Raw genomic sequence first — 21,531 nt, forward strand, 5'->3', positions numbered from 1 at the left:
CAACAGAGCCCTGCCTCCTCTCGCTAGTTTGCGGCAATTAAACTGTGTTCATGTTAGAAAAGATGGCCAGTGCAGAGTCTCAGCAATTCTCGCTATTAACTAGTTGTTATTTACACGCCTATTATTGGCATATTGGCTGTTTATTAGTACTAAGAAAGCACATATTCTGCATGACCATATTCTACATCCCTAATCCTACCCAATACCTAATCCTAACTGCTATTTTACCAACTATTTATAAGCAACAAATGAAGAGTTTATTGAGGAAAATTGTGGTAATTAATGGTTTTTAATAGTAAGAATTGCCCCCTATACTGAAGTGTGATCTAAAGTTTTTTATTATTTATTCACCCGGTAGCAGTTAAGGTTTATACTTGAGCCTAAATCAGGGTTCGCAGCATAATACCTTGAGTCTAATAGAGTTTGGCAGGCCTGTGGATATCAGAGGCCCCTGTTCCCCCATCCATCTCCGTCCAGCTCACCGATGCTTGTCTGTAACCAAGCCCCTGTGTCCATCTGAGCGTGTTCACCACGCACCCTGAATTCACATCCGGCAGGCGGCCAACAGACCCTTTGTCCTACAGACTGAAGCAAGCGGTAGGATTTTGCTCTGTCTTACTGATCCGAGAATAGAGCAGGAACTAACAGGAGATAAGCACTGATCCCAGACTGCAATGATTCTCCCTGATCACTGGAATGTGGTTCCTCTGTTGGCTGTGTATTCGCTGGAAAACAACTGTTCATAATGAAATGTTAGCACAGCTATACTTTTCCATGACTATAAATAACAACAGGAAGTATTTATTAGGGCTATCAAGCGATTATTTGTGATTAATCGCATCCAGAATAAAAGTTTGGGGTCAGTTCACACAGACATATATTATGTATTTATGTAAACACAGAGTTATTATAGTTTTGATTTAAATTGTATTAATATATTCAATTAGCTTTTATTTTTAGTTTGTATGTTAAGTTTAGTTATTATAAATATTTCATTCTAAGTTTTAGCAATTTTGTCATTTTATAATTTATTTTTTATATTGCTATATTAGATTAATTGATTGTAATTTTAGTTTTTGTTTATTATTATAATTTTAGTGCTTTCAACTTATTTAAGTTCATTTCTGAGGCAACATTTAAGTTTTTCATTTACATATAGTCATTTAGCAGATGCTTTTATCCAAAGCGACTTACAAAGAATTCAGGGAGCAATAAGCGATATGTCATTCAAGAGCAATAATACAATATCATTAAGTATAGGTTTTTCCAATTATTTTTATTATACAAAATAAAACATTCAGGTAAAGACCAACGTTTTGGAAAACGTAAGCCATGCTGTTCCAGTAGAACTTCCTGTTTCAGATTTTAACTACACAAATGTTTTCTTAAAAAAAAATTATATAGTGTTTTAGTCCTCTTAAAAAATCTCTTAAGTGATGTAGTTAGTTGTTGTTTGGACTCTTGAGAAGAATATTTATTTCACCTCAGTGATGCCATCCAGAAGCATATACCCATATAATGTACCTTAAACGTTCCCTGGGGAAAGCGCTGTTCTTAAAAACTTGCAAAACGCAGAGCACATTAGTACGGTATTTGTAGTTTGTGTTGGTCAGGACTCAGGCGCTGTTTCTGTAAAATATTCAGCATTCTTTGGTGACAGTTCTACGAAGCCTTTCTTCTGAGCCACTGCTTCCCTGTCTGCCGTATCTGTCACCGCTCTATGAGTAGTGGCTCTGGCTGGGTCATCGGGACAAAAAAATGAAGCAAAGTTTTGTTAAACGATATTTCCCAGGAACAAAAGGTCACTGCATGGGATCAGAGAATGTAATCCATCCTACCGAATCTTTTACCAATGAAAGAGCTTTCACTTTAAAACAGGTAATTTTGACCTCAAGTTAGGATTATGTAACTGATGGTATGTACTGTAACTGATGGTAGGAAAATTGGTAGCTGCATGTTTGGCATGTGCAGAGAAATATTTGCAAAAGTGTAAATCATGTTGCAAGGATAAAAGAAAGATTTGCATGTTCAGAGTGAGGTTTTCATGGTAGTGAATGACATGAGGGTGAATAAGTGACAAAAATGCTAATTTATGGTTGAACCGACCCTTTAAGCTGGACGAGTCTGACGGGTTTTTGACTTTAAAAAGTCCAAAACTCAAACAGACCAGGAATGTTTGATCTGCATTACATGTTTTTATATGGAAAAAGAGATTTGTCTCTCCGTCCAAATCCTGCTGTGGGTCAATATCTGTTTTGCGTTCCCCAAATATCTCTCTCCTCCCGTTTTCTCACTTTAATCCTTAGAATGAAGTGCAACACACGTGTGTAATTATGGAAACACTTGCCAGATCTGTTGGCTGTAGAGGGCAGCCAAGTCTAATTCAGCCCACACCATCTGTGGTCGTTGTGGATTGGGGTGGTTGGCACATTGGAAAGTCACACCACCGTGAGTGCCATGGTAGCCAATTCATGGACCCGGGTTTGCAATTTAAACCACATGTAGCACAATAAGTGGAAAGAATGTCAATAGTTGTTGATATTCTGGCACACCTGCCCATTATTTGCGAATGCTTTATTCCATCACTACTTGGAGAATTGTGGACCAGTTTGGTTTCTTGGTTCAGGTGTGATGTTCTAAGAATCTTTTAATCATTTGTGCTTTTATGTATTCCTCTGATCTCTCAGTAAAGCAGTTTATTAGTTGTTGAATGGTATTTCAGCTTAACCAGGGCCAGGTTTGAAGTTCTGAAGTTTTACGTGCATCTTTAGTCAAGCCAAATGTACGAAATAACAGGCAGGACGACTACTATTTCACCAGGGGAAACGGGACTATTGTTGTAAAACATTGACATGTTTACAAGGTAGTGCTTTATTGATGTTCTCCCAAATTTTTGGGGTATATTCTCAACCCTTAATTATTCAATTTAGCACAAATTGCTTGACGCACAAACTTTGTAGAAACGTAATTCAGTCACATTTCAGTTTATTTTTGGTTGTGTTCTAAACTCGCCAATTGACTTCGTGCTATAACTTAATATTAATTCCCTTTTTTCTTCCATCTATTTACCATGTTAATCAGTCTTTGAGCAAAGTCTTTACTTATTAGGGACATCTTAATAACTTGGTTGTACTTTAAGTTGAGTTCCATAAAAGCGCCTCCACAAAATGTGTTAAATGTAAATGTAATTTGCCAATTTAATTTAAGAAAACTGGCCGCCATGTCCTACTTATCTCTTATTGAAGGCAAATGTTTTTGTTTGGATGTCATACCATGTAGTTTACATGGTATTTCTATACCATGGTAATCATCAATGATAAACAATTTAACATCAGGTGCCTCAAGAAACTCGATTCACATTTCATGTCTTTTCTACGCGTATATTTGTTATATTAAATGTAGACTCGCGGCAGGCACGTGCAAATAGGCGGCAACGCGGGCGTGCATATCTCAAACAACCCACAAGACCTGAAGGCGTTTAGTGATTATTCTTCTTGAAAGCTGCATTGACAAACGTTTGCCTGTTATCAGTAGCGACTCACAATTAAATAGGATTTAACATGATGTATAACGTTAATATTTTGTACGCTTTGCAGTATAGAGAGCTGTATACTTTGCAGAGAGCTGTATACAATAATATAGTGCTTAAAGTTTAAACACGTTTCCTGCATTGGCTTCACACGCATACAATACACGCAATGGTTCAACCATTAAAACAGAGCAGTCTAGAGCCCTGAAACTCCATCAGGACAGTGTGTTCCTACACAGACCCTTCCAATTTTGGAGGAAATGAAGCGCCGTTTTCATCGTTCCTCGTAGATGGATGAACTTCGGGAATGTCGGACAGGGTTGTGGATTTTAAGACCTTCCCCTTATTTTCCATTCTTCTCCCCCCATTGCTTTTCCAGGCACTTGTGAACTTGCGTTTGAAGCTCACACTTCACCACTGACAAACACACACTGCTCATCTCCCAAATTGTAACACTCCTTGAGAGGAAAGATTAGAGACTCAGAGTCTCTGTCATGTTTACCTCCAAGGTTCTCAGTAGAAGTAGTGTCTGCTGCCCTATTTATAGCCAGAACCGTCTGAAAGTCTCTCTCATATTTTCTTTTATGTGTTGTCATGGTGTTAATGAGATCTTGCTTAACTACATTTGAAACCTCAAATATGTCAGGACACTTGGTGTATGGATATACATGCATCTTTTTTTACTTTTACATAATGCTAAATGGGTGATGGTGTCTTATTACTCTGCTGAATTACCCCTCAAGACTTCGGAAATAAATGTTGTTTTCAGTTCAATTCAAACCAAAAGACCTTTGTTTTTTTTAATGTTCAAATAACACAGTCATGTTAAACGGATTAAAAAGCTTATTATAAATCTGAAAGCATTACAATTTTACTGAAAGTTATTTTTTTACATTCAATTCTGAAAGCTTTGTCGAACGCAGAAAGTCAAAGTAATAAAAAATTCAGCCTCTCAACTGTTGTCATTGTTTTTCGGGGCCCCTTCACATGTGGAAACCATTATATCCTGTCTGCCGGGCTGAAAGAAAACAGGGCTGCCGCGAGTTGGAGATCTGCGAGAGAATCCGCTTCATGACCCCGTCTCTCAACGGGCCCCTCAGTGTTTGCACAAAGAGGTTTTGTTATTGTAGGACCCAGGCTATGTTGGCCCCTCCACTGACACTCAGTTCAAAAACATAAGTTCAGCCCACAGCAGATCAAGAACACACGGCCGTGATCTCTGTAAGGTGATTTATCTACACACTGAAGGTTTGCTATAGTTCCCTGTTTAGACTGTATGTTGATAGAGGATGTGTTAATAGTATCTTGCTATTAATACTACACTTCTTAGAAGCCCCAGACATCCATCAGACATACTCAGGCTGACCTACACATAGTCCGAGACCTGCTCTAGTTATGCGTAACCTTGGAAACCGAAGTCATTTTTTACTCCAGCCATGCTCAGTGTCATTCCTTTGTTTCCAATGGTCCGAAATGTCTGAGAAGTTTTTGTATTAAAGAACCATTAAAACAACTTATTGTCCTTTACCTGGTAACTCGGTCAGAGTATATATGGCATCCACCTTTTGTTCTCGCATTTGAAACTCATTTTACCCTCACTCTCTTCTGATCCTCCCAACCCGCTCACAAACACAGAGTTTGCTTTATTCGGATAATGCGAAGCATGTCAGCTGCACCTTTCAGTATCTGTTAAGACTTTGGGGAGAATTTGGGGAGATATAAAAGATATATAATGTTCTGGAAACGTTGGGTGCAAGAAAAGTTGGTTAGAAAGATTTTAAACTTTTGACCTGAAACTTACTTCGCAGGAACTCATTTTGTAAGCATTTTGCTGCGAGCTTAAAGGTTAATGTATGTTCCTTGCTGTAACGTGTTATTTGAGATGGTGTGGCAGAATAAGGAGGTCTACACCCTTCAGTTTACCTCTGAACACTGCCGTTTCATGGACGCCACATTTAATTTCAAACAAATGAATGCGAGGCCATGCATTTTATAATGCGTTATTGATTTCTTTAGGTACATGGGAGATTGTCTATTCAATGTTTTCCCAAGAAACCCCAGATTCAGGTGCACATATAAAGTGCAACATTGTCTCGAAACTGGAAGAGGGTGAGCGAGAGAGAACACATCAGAGGGTAGGCAAGCGTGCCTCATTCTGGAGCACAAGCCTTTGTAGTGCAATGAGCACATTGCTTCTGAGAGTTTGAGAGGGGGGTTGGGGGGATAAGGGCGAGAGGGGGTACCTGCGGCAGGAAATCGCAATAGCATCCCAGACTGGCTTCTGTTGTCTGGCCTTTCATCTTCTCTGTTTGTACCCAGTTTCCCCTGTTGCTGCCACAGCAACTAGGTGTTGTCAGCTGTGAGGAAATGTGGGATTTAAAATCCAATCGTTCATAAAGCTGCCACTTATTAAAAAACACATTTATTTGAAGGAGCCGGTTTCGGTATGCTCAGGAAGAATGTGATAACAGTTTATATGGAAAAAAAAGTTTGAAGTAGAAATGGAATTCATTTGGTGTTTTGGTTTTAAATTTGCACATTCATTTAGCAGTACAATGACTTTGCAAAAATTCATTTGAATTGTAATATATAAATGTTTTTCATGTTAATGACGCCTTATCATTTGGATTTGTAATCATGAATGTGCTGTGTAAATAAAATAATGTTTTTCACTTTTGTTAGCAGCAACAACAATTTTGTCTTCTTGTACATCTCTCATGACCTTTAAACATTGCTAGAAAAGGTTCACCAAAATATTTTTTATGGCCGAGTAGTTCCAAACACATATTACACCAAAGAAAATAATTACAGTGAATGAGGTGTATGAGCTCAAAACAAAAAAAAATATGATTTGTGCGCTATATTCTCATGTTTTAAATACATATTTTAAATAATCTTTAAAGAAACAGATTTTAAGGTTCATGGAAGACTAGTGCACTTTCATTTGAAAACTGAGTTTTCGTTTTCAAAACCCTTTTCGTCCACAGTAGCGCTTTGAAGCGTTTCCCAAACCCTACCCATCCACACTGAAACGTCTCAAAACGCTTACATCCATATACCGCGCATGAGTAAAACCTAAGACACGTCAGCATGTGTCACACGTGGCAATGTGGAGCTAAGAGACAGTTTTTTTAAATAGACGGACAACGAGGTAACTTGGATAGATGTTGCCGCGGGAAACGCAAGATTACAAAAATGTATGCGCACACCGGTCACATGTCTACATTAAAAATAACGAACTAGCGCACAAAAGACGCGAAATGTGAATCACCCCAAAGCCATACATATTTGGAATGACAAAAGAGTAAGGCAAACTTTCACTTTTTACTCTTCAAAATCTGATCTAGTAAATAAACACTTAGTTGCTCTTAAACCCGCATGTATACATCAGTTATGGAAGTGGTTGAGGGAGAGCCAGTTCAATGATTTAGACCTTGTAGTCCTAAAGAGAAGATTAGGGCACCTTTTCTGCTCATTGCGTTGTGTGAGCGCACCCTTTCACTCCCTCGTTCAATCCCAAATTAATGAGGATTAGCCGGATGGGTTCTGGCCTTTGAAGATGACTGAATAGCTAATAGGTTTATCCCCCTCCAACTCGCCATTTTAATGGAAATGTTGCAGAGCAGGAACGCCACGGCTCCGCCATTTTTCCGCTCCTACGGTGTGTCAGCTGTTTCCCCAACCGGCTCTTGGAAACCTTACAATATGTCAGGTTAGCGCAAATCTTATGAGTCACGAAGAGAAATTTTGAGCTACTTTCTGTTTGTGAATTGAAATATGGACGTGATTTATTGGTTTTGGATTCTTTTGGCCGGAGGCAATAATTCATAAGTGGCTGCTTTTAGGCCCCAGAGAGATTGCAATCTTGATATAGTAAACCACCCTGCGGAGAGCTTTGTTTCACTTGGTTTTCTTCGCCGTGACTCTGTTTTAGGGAGTGCCGGAGCTTTGACATGCCTGGATCAAAGACAGCGTGAGGTTTAGACATTTCAGACATTTATTCAACTGTAGTTGAGATTAACCCTAGGATTGACAAGATTAATAACCGCCCTGGACACCAAATTCTGAGCCGGTCCAGCTGCACATAGGCTTCTTTGTGCCATTTCAACTGAACGCTGGTGTGTTATTTATTTCTTACAATCCTATAGCATGTCATTCATTTTGATCTCAGCTTGTCTGTGAGGATTATATGGTGGATAGTCCAACTTGAAGAGGGCTATAAGATTCCTGTTGTGTGGTGATCGAAGATTTTACAACACCGAGTATTCATGTTCATGCCCATGCACAGTCTCTACTTTTTGAATCCTTTAACTGCTTTAAAGTGGCTTAAGAAAATAGAAAACGCTTTTTGTCGTTCTGTAATCAATTATCTTACCTAGAAAACCTTCCAGAGTTCTTTGTTTCTAGAGACGACTCTCATATTACAAGCTGCAGAAACCTATTTGGCCCAAGTAAAGCTGTAAAAGCCATCAGAGCGGTTCGAAAAACAAACCCACCATGCCTGGGAAAAACGTTCAGAGGTGCCCGGCGAGCTATTTGTGTTTACGTTGATGTTTATTTTACAAGAGGGGTCTGAAATGACACCTTTCTTCTTTCACTTACATTTCAACAGCTTATGTGTCAACAGCTTTATTCACAAAGGTGGGGCTCATCCATACATCACCCACAGTTTGTTTAGCTTTTTATAAACATGCGCTCGTGATGAAATTCCAGTCCTTTGGTGAGGGCACACATTAGCCCGTTTTGTAATCTTTAATGTGGGCGAATGTCCTGACCTCAGACTGGCCTTAGTGTAAGGTTCTTCTCTCTGGAAGTGTTGAGGATCGTCAGCTCAGTTCGTGGCAAGTCTCCTCATGATTTGTGGATTTGTGGTGGGAATTCATCATGTTGTTATGACACATTCCACAGTGGTATTCTGTGTCAGAATCGCCACGGTAATGAGGTGAGGGAATAGCAAATTCCTTCATTGTGTGTGACTGTTAAACGTGTTGACTGCTTTTTGATTGTTTACCGCAGTAATGTTTGGATAGAGAAAGTGTTTAATCGTCCATGGCTTGTTTAGCAAGGAGTTGGAAAGCTAATAGCAAAACAGTTAATGGAAGCTTTTTTGCAGGTTATTGTTGGTAATGTTTGTGGTCTAATGTTTGTGTTCGTGATGAAACATTTGGTACTAATATGCTTACGAAAATTAACCGTTTTTATTTTAAAGTGATGAAATTACAAGTATTGGTTGCCATGGATTTACCAGTAACCATTTTTTAACTGTAGTAAAATCAGGGTTAATTTTCGTAAGGCTACCATACTATAGTACAGGGGTTCCCAAACTCTTTAGACCGCGACCCCCCCATATTAGACTGCTGTGACGCCGTCACACTGTCATAATTAATCGGAGCAAACAAAGTTTTATTTCCAGTTTTTTAATTATGCTTAATTTATACTCACATCATTACAACCTTTTTTAACATATAAATAAATAAAATAAATGAAGTTTCTGTAAATCATCTCGCGACCCCCCGTCCCCCACTCGGGGTTAGAGTTAGGGGTTAGGGTTAGTAGTACTTTGGGAACTTCTGCTATAGTATATACTATATTATCATGTAAACACTGGCCCAGAAGCACTTCCAGTATCAGTTTTAATTTCAAACTGTTTTAGTATTATTATTTATACATATATTCAATTCTTAAAAAGATATTCATTAAACCTTTTGATTTGGTAATGAATGTTCTGTTGGTTTGTATTTCGTTCAAACAACTGAAACAGTAAGTTCTTGGACCACATTGGACCAACATAGTTTACGTCTTATGAAGTGTATGATACAGAACTATTATACGATGCTATTTGAACTGCACAATAAATCGGATGCATGCCATTCAGTAGTAGAATTTGATGTTTTTATGCTTGCCTGTTAAGTACGGTTGAATGTAAACCAGATGGCGCTCTCTCACGCATAAGCGCTAACTATGACCTGTAAAAGAAGTACCACAACACATGCAAGGCCTGACCCAAATCGCTCACTTATGCAATATTCTACGCCATTTTGCAGTACAAATAGTGCGAGTAGTGCATACACAAAAAAATTCAAAAAAGAAAAGTGCACTTTAAATACCCGGATGATGCACTCGTTCAACCGAAAATATGAAGTGTGGAACTAATTGTTTAATTGTTTTTGGACCCTTCACTCAGTAAACGGTCCCAGTTTCGCTTATGGAGCGGAAAGGAGGCGGAGCTATCAGATGCTGCTCGAGCAAAGTTCTCCTGCATAGTGATTATGCTTAAATTTAATGCTGACAGAAGACATGCTTGGCAAAATAGGTTAAATAACATTAAATCTACGATGTACACATTTATTTTTATCGACTTGCATTGTGTTGTGAGATTGACGTCATTTGCCCTCGTCTGGGAAACTACACTACACTAGATGGTTGAGTACATATGTCATTTGGGACACTTTTGTTCCAGGAAATGCCTATGGTCATCTTTCTATCGCTGTTCTTTAAGTAGTCTCAGGTATTTTTATGATAATAAAGTGTATTTATGAGTGTTCCATTTTCAAATGCACGTTAGAAGCGACTCAAAATTGCAAAGCTTTCACATTTCTCTTTTTTACTCTGAAACCACATCATGAAAGTCTACGTGACTAATAATATCTTTAACTGTTTAAAACACAAATATTGTTCTGTCACAGAACCAGCTTTTAATTGAAACTGGGTGTAAATCTGGTGCGCACTATGCAGTATATAAACGCAAAGCGTTTTTGTCTCTTTGCCACAACTTGTTGAAATATTACATCAATTTAAAAACGAGTCATGGTACATAATAATGTAGTTAGAAGTGTTCATTTAGTTACTCCTAAACAGTGCTGTGAAGTCGGATGAATGGTTTAACTGACACGTTTGTTTTAGTGTTTGTCTTGTCAAATGTTACCTGTTATTACACATGCCACATTTTTCTTTACCTCTCACTAACTCTTCTCTCATCTTTACCACACAGAGAATCTTCAATTCTTTTGTGTACACGGAGAAGACTTCAAATGGTGAAACCGAGGTACAGCAGGTGAGTTGCTCTTCATCTCTTGATTACCGTGCGAGTGAAGTCTGTTTGTGTGTATGTGTGGTCTAGAGGGGCAAAGGACATCCATTAAAATTCTATGGTTGCTGTCTGGCTGGCTTTGAAGATCTCTTTGTGCTTTGTCCTGCTGAAACACTAATTCCAGGCACTATCGACTGCTTCGCGGCACTCCCTAACAAGCCGTGGAGAAATGAGATGCCTGCTCACCATTTAGCTCTTAACCACAATGCATTTGGCCTGTGATCAAAACTCTCTGATTATGAGCTATTTTTAGACTTAATTTGGGAGCGTAATTTGGAAAAAATGTACAATTGCAAACATGTCTGTCTGTCGTTCAGTATGAGGTAGTTGGGTTTACAGAACAAGACGTTACTTTAATGTCTTTATAATGTTGTCATGGTTGAAAATCCTACAGGCTATTAAAATTTAATCTGGTTATATTATATCTGGTTATACTTACTCTCTTATAATCTTTTCTCTACATATTGCATATTTTGATTTGTGGTCATGAAATGATGTAACAGAGCATGTATGTGTCTTTGAATGCTTTTTTTGCATAATTTATCAACTATATATAAGAGCTTTTTCATTGTAAACCTAATTAGATCCATTGAAACATACACAATAGCTATAACGATATCCATTTGCGTTCACACCAACAGACGATAACGTTATGTTTCTACTAGGTGTATTGGTACGTATATTCGTACCGAACCGTCACAGGAAACATTCCAAATATTGTCATCATTCCTATGCCCTACTCCTTCGAAAGGAGGAGCCCTTGGAGTTTAGACTTTGGAGTGAACATTTGCATTTGCGTGCCATTTATGTAGACGTTTGAAAGGCACTTGGCGAAAGGAAGCGACGTAATTTCCACATTATCTTTAGCTGGCATGTGTCGCTGGTTTAATGGCATAACTTCCTTAGTTGTTTGCAAATAAACAATACATTTTATATTTTGAAAAGTTTTAAATATATTGGTGTTTATATATTATATAGCATATTTTAATTGGCAAACAGTTAGGTTTAATGCTGAAATTATGCCATTTAAACAGCGACATCTGCACAATGCTTTGTTGTCACAGGAACATTCAATTATGATGCTTCCTTTGCCAAGTGCATTCTAAGCATCTGCATAATGGCACATAAATGTCCTGTTCACTCCAAAGTCTAAACTCTGTTCTTTCTAAGGGAGTAAGGCATAGAAATGATGACTTCATTTGGAATTTTCCCTGTGACAGCTCGTGACAGCTCAGTAGGAATACGCACAGCTTTACACCAATGCCGATCCTAGACGTCTGGGGGCCCTAAGCAAACCTTGTGGGGGCCCTTGTCATAGTTAAATTTAGATAAACATAACTTTGGTATATAATAGATAAAAATTATAAATAAATTAACAGTTAAATTAATAAAATCTGAAAGACAAAAAACATTAAACTGCCAGTTAGAACAATTAAGTTTAAAATGATATTAAAATGTTGATTCCAAAGTAACGTGTGGCTCTGGAACCATATAGCTGTCAAAAAACCTTTAACTAACCAAATGAGTGATTAGCAAAAATAAAACAATTTAAATGTAGTTTACTCAAGAAAGCTTGGACAACGCATCAATAATTCTCTAAATGTGATGACACAAAAATGACATATTATCATTGTCAAACGAAATACAGTGGATTGCAGTGGTTACACTGTACAGCTGGTTTTGTGATTAAGTCATTCCTTTTAATGATATTGAAGTTAGAAACATGTATAATAATGGGTAGCCATTGTAACTTTGGAGACGGTCCCTGAATTCAGACTATCAAATGTCCAACGTCAATTTACCATAGGGTTATTTTTACATTAAGAATTACATGCAGCAGCATCACAAGTCACGTTTCTAGCGGTATAAAAATTATGCTGGAGACTTCCTTTGATAATGCCGGTGTATAGAGCTTGTCAATCTACATCCCGGCGTGTTGCATGCTGGGTGTCGCGGCTCTTTTCTGCTAGTAAGTTCATTTCAATGTTTTTGACTTGTTTGACTTGATTTATTCATATTTTCCACTGCTCTAATTCTCTTCTTACCACTTTATGCAAAAGCAAGGTGAATGCCGTGGTAAAACAAAACAATCGCAAGTTAACAACTTCCTAAGATGGCGGCGCTGCCCCAGCATGCAACGCGCTGTAACATCTATTGATAAGCTCTATACAAACTGTGTGTATATATCATAATACCTATAGGAATCTAGGCCACAGAAACTATACAATTTCAGTACTTTTCCATCTGAAACTATGGAACACATCTGACATCATTCAGTTTAAAGACCATGAGCCTGTCATGCACAAGTCTAATTTATTCTTGCCATGGGCCTCTCTCTTATGCCAACTTCTGTTTTTGCTGCAAGGCAAAAAGCGCTCTCGATGTTAATACGCCCTGTTCTGACCAGTCTCAAAACAACTCGCAGTGAGTGGCAGCAGCCCGGCAAATGCACACATGCACCCAATCATTTTGTTTCTCAGCTACACACATGAGCTCTGAGCAAGAATGGACAGGTTGTTGCTCCTTTCTTGGGCTCCCACGCCAGAAGAAACCCTTTTGTGTGAACTACTCATCCACACTGTCGCTCTCACACCTGCAACTATTTAGCGGCTGCTGGTGAGAGATTAGGCCGATCCCTGGCAGGCTTTACCAGTGACATCTCGACAGCTAATTGCCAAACAGGGTTTTTGGAGGTAGACACTGATAAACGGCTCAGCCTGCTGAGGCAGTCGAAACCTGGAGGTGTTTCAGTTGTGAGTCAGGTTGTGTCATGCTCTAATGTTGTTTTGTTGTACCACATACTAATAGGCATTGCAGCATTTATATTAAAAAGGCAGAAAATTCAGTCTGACTAGAATTAGAGCGATTAATCGTTCCTCTATTTTGGGAGCAGTTTTTTTCTGCAGGCGTATTGAAGTGTCATATTTGGGAGGAAGGTAAGAGTGACATTTTTCTACTATACAGTCAACAGTACCTAGCCTTTTTTTACCCACGGTTTTCGGTTCGGTTCTGAAGGCTTGGCACATTAAGGTGTTTTTTTCATTATTCATGTTCACGTGACAAGTTAAGAAGATGAAAACATATTTTATTGCAGTGCTCTTTATTTTACATCCTTAATATAACCGTTTTCAGCTTTGCATTAAATTAACCTAGTTTTAGTTTAATCAAACTTCAGTTTATAGGACTTGTAGGTCATTTGTATGTAGAATAAATAAAATTCAGCTTTCTTTAAAGTGTCTAGCCTTGATTGCTTGTTGCTTTTGTTTCTGCTTTTTTCATCTTTTATTGTTTTTATTTGAAGTTCAGCTTCAAACTTTTATTATACAAAGTAAAAGGTTCTAAAATAGCATGTTTAGAACTGCAAATCTCATTATTGTGGGTTTCTCTTAAAAATGTGACTTTCATTAGTAGCTTGCTTGCAGTGCTCTCAACATCTGCAAGCACACAGAGTAATGAAGCCCTGGCAAGCTTAAAAGGTATCCCACTGGAAAAAAAACGGCACCAATTAGGATGATATCCATGTATTTTAGATGCATAAAGACAAAGCAAGTGTTTCTCCTCACCCTGTGACCATTTTAATGAGATCGGACAAAGACCCTTGCGAAATATCACAGCGCAGTTTTCACATATGTGCCATGAAATAATAACTGTAGCTTGGTTGTATGTTCAGTTGTGATGTACATTTTCTTTTTATAAACAGTTAATTAAATTAACAAAAATAATGTCTGTCTTTAAAGGAATTAAGCGGTATCTAGTGATGAGGTTGCGAATTGCAACCAACGGTTCACTCCACCCCCTCATGTCGAAGCACTACAGTGGCTGACACAGAACAAAGTGTGCTCTGTAGAGCAGTTTGGATGTTTAGGGCTACTGTAGGAACAACATGGCTATTTGTGGACCAGCGGTGTATGTAGATAGAAATCATTCTAAGGAAAAGGTATAAAAAGTGTAACGCTTCATTATTTAAAATATTTATACACCTATACATAACTAAGTCTTCATATTTTATTGCTTTTCTGTTAATATATTCTCCAAATTATTACAAAAAATGTTTGCTCAAATCAAACATACAGTATAAGTCCATGGCCAAATAACCTTCCAGTTCTTTCCACACTCTAAAGGTTGGAAGTTAAATGTACCGTGTTTTTTTGTACCGAACTTTCTGGAGTGTTTTTCTCGTATATGTTATTCTTTCAAGTTGACGATCTCAGTTTAGTACAGAGCAGCTGGGTCATGGAACATTACCCCATTCCTGTTTTTCCTTAGAACTCCATTCTTACCTAGACATGCATTTGTATTAAGTGCGTCTGCAGGCTTTAGGAAAATTCCAGGGGAAGAAAAAAAAAAAATGTCAGTATAATATGGCATGAGTTTGGGTTTCTGGGGTTGTCAGTGCTGTTCTGGTTTTCTCCAGAGACCAACGTTCTGCATCAGGCAAACCTGAATTCTAAGAAGCAGGGTTAACCAGCCATAACTCCCAAAGCTAAAACAGCGCCTCGGTTTAACCTCTTTTGGATTAGGAACTCAATTTTCTCCCCGTAGCACCCAACCATTTGCCCGTGGTGCAGTAGCTGCTGACAATCCATATCTAATGGTGATCGATTACTAGTCTTGAAGGTTAGTTGAAGCCCTCTTAGATGTGGAGTACAGGATTGGATGTGGTGAATTAAGCGTATACTACTTCACATGAAACTAATGGAGGCAGACTTCGGCAGCAAAGAGTGTTTACATCAGTGATGCTTGTTCTTTATGCTTTATTTCTGACAAGCCATTAACTCCGTAGCCACAGACATGAAATTCAACAATTGGGCCAAAAAATTTGAATGAACAAAAATGTATCTTTTGTTTTCAGCTGGCGAAGAAAATCCGGGAGAAGTTCAATCGATACCTGGATGTGGTTAACAGGAACAAGCAGGTGGTCGAAGCCTCTTACACAGCCCACCTCACATCTCCTCTCACAGCCATACAGGACTGCTGCACCATCCCTCCCTCTGTGATGGAGTAAGTATTTTAAGTACTTTATTATGACACTTTATTTTTAAGAACATGATTAAAGATTCCCGGTACACACACCAACACATGCATGTGCAGGCGAGTAGATACACAGATTTTGTATTGTAACATTTCCTCAGAATATGAGTATGATTCTTTACTAAATTATGAAATGCAACATTAAAGGTGTCAGGCTTGAGGTGTGTTTTAAGGAATTGCTTTAAATGAAACCTGAATTTATTCATTGCATTGAATATATCTCTTTCTGCAATGGCAGTTTTTACCTTCTCACTTCTGCAATCTTCTCCAGGACTTCGTCTCTGTTTATTATTCAGTGACCTTCTCAGCTATCTCTATTTCATCCTATGATGTTTTATAATTTTTTCTCTTTACATCACATCACTATTGTCTGAGATTTTATAGGTCCTGCTGGTTAAGTTGTTTTTCTCTCAACCCCTCCAGACCATAGCTCGTTTTCCCTAAGCCCGAATTCCTTAGTTGAGAGAGAGAGAGAGAGAGAGAGAGAGAGAGAAGATTGGCTCATTTAAAAATATGAGCTTTGCGATAGAAGTGCATCACTAACTACAAAGTGTTTTAAAGAAAAATGCTCAAAGCCAAAATTTGCTTCATCAGAATCTGCAGTTCTCACCATGACCGCTTAAAAATTATTTTTTCTAAAGGCATATAAACATTGTTTACAATGTGTCACAGCGATTTGTAGTATGTATTGAGATGCACAATGTTTGCTTACTATCAGACTACAAAAGAAGTTTAATTCAGGCCTTCCAGTATATGTCAAACAGTGTCCAGATTTAAAATCAAACCTTCGTAAATGTCATCGCCTGAGTCTTGATTTAAAAAGCATGAAAAGTCAGCCAGGCACTGCCTTATAGTCTGAGACCAGACTTGGATGTTTTTATGAATGGCACATCTTCGGATTACACCTTTACACAACTGTCTAATCAGCTTTTCATTCTTTATCTGAACTGCCACTTGACAATGGGATGTATTATATGCCGTCTTGATATTATTACCTGACATCCTGTTTGTGGCTTTTTTGAAAAGCTATTTTTATCATAATGGGATATCACTTTTTTGATATTTTTGATAAAAGTGCTGTTCAGCAATTAATCGCGATCAATCACATTCATAATAAAAGTTTGTGTTGACATAATGTGTCTGGGCCCTTTTTCATATTAATTTTGTATTTATAAACATACACATACATGCATATATATATACATACATACATGTGCAGTATATATTTAAGGGAAATATAAAAATATGTGGATGTATATAATTTACATATACATGTAACATATATCCATAAATTTCATAAATATAATAAATATTCAGATGTGTGGCTATGTGGATGTTTATAGATACAAAATGAATATGCACAATACAGACATATATTATGTAAACACAAACTTTTGTTCTGGATGCGATTTATTGTGATTAATCCTTGGACAGGCCTGTGACAAATGGTGCAAAATTATGTACACTCAAAAGACTCCAGTCAGATTAAGGGCATAGACAAAGCTGTATTCCATTCCATAAGGGTGATCCACCCTCATGATGGCCACCATGTAGATATCGCAAAACCATGTAGAATGACATTCTAAGACAACCGTCATGTCTGCCAGCATAACCCAGTGCCTAATAAAACAAATTAATCACATTTCCATTACAGTAAAGTTAGATTCGTGCCAGAAGAAACTGGTGTCGAGGCCTACTTCTGAGTAGTATAAAACTAGGAGCTGATAGCGTCAGAGGCCTGCATAATATTCTAAAAAAATAACAAACATGGACCAGTCAAGCACCAGCTATGACACAAGATCCACAATTTCAGTGAAAATGCAGCTTTGGGCCGTGTTCACACTTGACTTCTCTTTTGTTTTCATTATTATCCTATGGAGTAAACAGTGTTTTCAAAAAAATGTCCTGAGCACTTTTTTAAATGCCAGCACCTGCATCTTTTTCTGCAGCTCAGAACGTCTTTTGGGGTTGAAAAAAGCTCAACTCTTCTGAAAAAGACAGCTAACCAATGAAAGAGATCTGTCGTTTCTATAACAACATGCTAGGAACGTGATTGCAAGCTGGAGATCGCTTGCACAGTTATTCCGGTATTGAGGGACAGGCACTACAATGGTTCAGATCTTACTTATCAGACAGACATCAATTTGTCCATTTAAATGGGGAATCATCAAATCTAACGCAAGTAAATTATGGATTACCTCACGGATCAGTTCTAGGACCCTTGCTATTCTCCATATACATGCTGCCCCTTGAAAACATTATTAAAAACATGGAATTAGCTTCCACTGCTATGCAGATGATAACCAGCTATATATCTCTTCAAGACCAGATGATTCCTCCCAGCTATCCAAATTGGCTGAGTGCATCGAAGATATAAAACATTGGATGACTTGTAATTTCCTTCTTTTAAATTCTAATAAAACTGAAATATTACTTATGGGACCAAAGACACTTAACCGAATATTTCGGATTATAACCTGCAAGTTGAAGGATGTACTGTTTCTCCAACAAATACAGTAAAAGATCTAGAAATTATATTAGACTTAGAATATTTTGTAATTTGGCAACATTTCTATGTGTTGCCATCACTACTAAACTCTGGAATAGCCTTCCCGATACTATTCGAGGATCAGACACACTCGCCCAATTTAAATCTAGATTAAAGAAACATCTTTTCAGCAAAGCATTTACTTAATGCATAATATGCTAAATAAGCGACCGGGAGACTGCTGACATTAGATATTATTACTAGAATAATTTAACTTGTAAGTTGAATTTTGTGCACCCTTATCTTTGAACCTTGTCGGCTTCTTTTTGTAACCACAACGCTGCGAGTGCTTTTTTACAAAAAAATCAAGTGTGAAGACTATCTTGAGGGTGAGACATAAACATTTTAACCCTGGCTTAATGCGATAGAAACACTGTATGTTATTCACATTAAATGGCTAAAAGTGTAATTTAACGACACGGTTTATAGAGATTTAATGCTTCCATGTGACATCAGTCCTGACATTATGTCCTCAGTAAGACCCAGTTCAGCTGCCATCGCGAAGCCCAGTCACGGCCGTGAAGATCAAATGTTTCGCACCGTATCAATGTCACATCCCATCACACATCTCCGCAGTGGCTGTTCTCCCACGAGCACTGACCTCTGCCACAGGAGAATGCTTTAATCAACACTCAAAGCCTACTGCTACACTTAACCAGCGAAGAAACGGTCTAGAAATAACCCCTTACTGCATGTGATCTCACTCTGCTTGGGGGGATTTGAGTGTCGGGGGATTGGAGCTACGTTGCACTGAAGATCGGCCTGCAGAATTAATGATGCTGGAGCGTCTGAGTGGAGTGTGTTGTGATAAGGCTACAGTCATTAACTAACAATAATTTTAGAGACGTACCAATGTATTTCCTTGGGATTCTTGTACCCTGAAGCACCATGTACAGCAGTGATGAAAGTGATGGCCATCTTTGTGTCTTATTCTGAAATATTATTAAAAGTGGATGTTTGAGGTTGCGCTTATCTTGGAGACGACTTAAAGGAGGCTTGGCAAAAAATATAACTACAAAAGCAGATCAACAAATATTAATAGCAGTTGTAAAGTCCAACCCACTTTTTAAGTCTATTCAATATAATTAAGGTTGAATTGACTCATAAAGCTTATTTGATTTTACTTAAAAATGTAATGATGCTGTTTAACTAAAGTTTTCATCTTTTAATAGAAGTTATGAACTGCAGTGCAGTTATTCCTCAATCCTCTGGTGGGTTTTTTTACTTAAAGAAAAACATGAAGATTTAAGTTTTAGTCGACCTTCATTGCTGTCCTTGCAGTAATAAATAAATAACATTCCCACTGAAGCTGAGGGTCTAAACTCTGTAATTTCTGCATCGCTAGAGTTACCATATAATTTCAACATGTGTCCTGTACACACCCCCAATTGTCATTGATCAAAAAACAGATAGCCCCGCCCCAAGCTCATTTCATTGGTTGAGCCCATGCATTTATCAAAATTAAATGTATTCAATATTTTTATGGCGAGTTCATTGCCATTTGCACTACAACAGTTTTACTACAAATACCATTGTTAATCGATCTTTACCTGTTTTTTTTGTGGTTAGCATGTGTTTTGTTTTTTGTATTAAAAACTTTGTTTGGAGGGTTGTGTCAGTCAGGTCGAAATGCTCAAACAAACAGAGCAGTATTTTGATAGCTTTGCGGTGTTTATACAGCATCAAATTGCAAATGGCTTGCTTTAAGTTGTCTCTGCATATTAAGCTGGCACATGAAAAAGTATTTTGACATTGCAAAAATTGCACCCTTCAACTTAAAATAACATTACACTCACTATATATGCTTCCTTTCGATGCATCAGAGTGAGTGTCTCTGTTTCCGATGCTTTCTGTGTTTATAAACGAGTCCTATCCATATTCCTTCACTTGGATTCAGTGATTAAGTTCCATGATTAGGGGCTTTTACCACCATAAACAAACTACAGCAAGTTTCACATTCATTTACCCTTTCCACCCTCTTTTTCTCCTTTTCTCATTCCATGTTCGCTGTTAATCCGGTCTGTCCATCTCGCAGAGCCGGACTGTTTGGACGGGCTCTGAGCCTCAGCTTATTAAGACTGTGAGAAAGAGAGAGGGACATTGGCAAAGAGAAAGAGGTAGCGCAAAGGCTTAAGTCACCATAAAGGGGTCTTAAATGCTGCTCGGCCGGACTGCATGCTTTCCTAAATCCATACCCCGGGAAATAGGGAACCTCTTTCCCATAATCCCCCTTGAGCCTCCCTCTTAACTCATGGAGACCGCTGTGCTAATGAACCGTTGCTCTGATAGACACACAGATAGAAAGTGTGTGTGTTTGTCAGAGCTCACACCGCAGTGGTACGTGCCAGACATTTCACAAGTCCCTGAGGTGGAGTCTTAGTCAAATCTTAGGTTTTCCTAGACGAAGTCTAAGTCAGGTCTTGCTCATGTGTCTCTAAATGAAATTCCACAACACTTTGTGTCTCCGACTCTGTGTTTCTATCTCCTTTACATCCATCTTATCCCGCCGCTGACGCCAACTGTCTGCTAGCAGCACTCTATAAGCCTTGGAGCATAATCACAGAAATTTGTTGATGTCACTATCAAGCATGGAGGCCCACTAAATGAAGAGTTCATTTTAGCATGCCAAGACAGCTTTTCATTTAGTTTGGGTATTTAAGGACATAAAAGCGTATTTATACAAGTGATTATTAATATGTTTGTGACACAGATTAAAGATGTATGGAGTTGCTGTGAATGGAGGAACAGGTCTTTCAAAAATCATTCAAAATCTATTTAATGGAACTTTTCAATGATTTTTATACATCTTCAAGCTGTTAAGAATTGCGTTAGTCATAGTTTATAGTTAAAAAAGCATGCATTGGAATTAAAACAAAAATTCAATGTGAAGTTATAGGTTAGTTTCTGCTTGGCTATTGTTTTAGTTCAGATGCTGTTTCACATTCGCCAAGCTGAAAACTACCCATGGGCTTGTTTTTCCATTTCTTTTTTCTCTGCTTTTAATGTTTTTGTCAACATTCTAATTTGCATGTTGAGCCCAAATCAAAGATAGAGGGGAAAATGTGCTTCAAGCTTTTATTCAGTATATTTTTTTCTGTCTCTGTTTCTCTCTCCCCACTTTCCTCTTTAGCTCAGTTTGCTTGCCCAGTTTTTTTGTGATGTGAAATTCAAAGCAGCGTGCAAATTTATTTTTTATCTAGCACATTTGCTTTGCCATCACATGTAAAGTGTGTTGAAGGAGAATTCTAATGACTAGGGCCTGATGGGAATTAAATGTCTGAAGTTCAAAGCGCTTTGCACATCACAGCAGCCGTCAATCAAATGCCAGCCCCT

At 38.1% G+C, this 21,531-nt stretch overlaps 1 protein-coding gene across 1 annotated transcript in view; it reads left to right on the top strand.

Annotated features, from left to right (window-relative positions):
- cachd1 (cache domain containing 1) overlaps nucleotides 1-21,531 on the top strand; it is a 64,509-nt gene that overhangs the window by 16,701 nt on the left and 26,277 nt on the right. The window contains exons 2-3 of the mRNA XM_079460848.1: nucleotides 10,521-10,583; nucleotides 15,472-15,620. Of these exons, the coding sequence (XP_079316974.1) occupies nucleotides 10,521-10,583; nucleotides 15,472-15,620 (212 nt within the window). The remainder of the gene's footprint in view (nucleotides 1-10,520; nucleotides 10,584-15,471; nucleotides 15,621-21,531) is intronic.

The sequence above is a fragment of the Barbatula barbatula genome, assembly GCF_947034865.1.
Source record: "Barbatula barbatula genome assembly, chromosome: 7".
NCBI classification, from domain to species: Eukaryota; Metazoa; Chordata; class Actinopteri; order Cypriniformes; family Nemacheilidae; genus Barbatula; species Barbatula barbatula.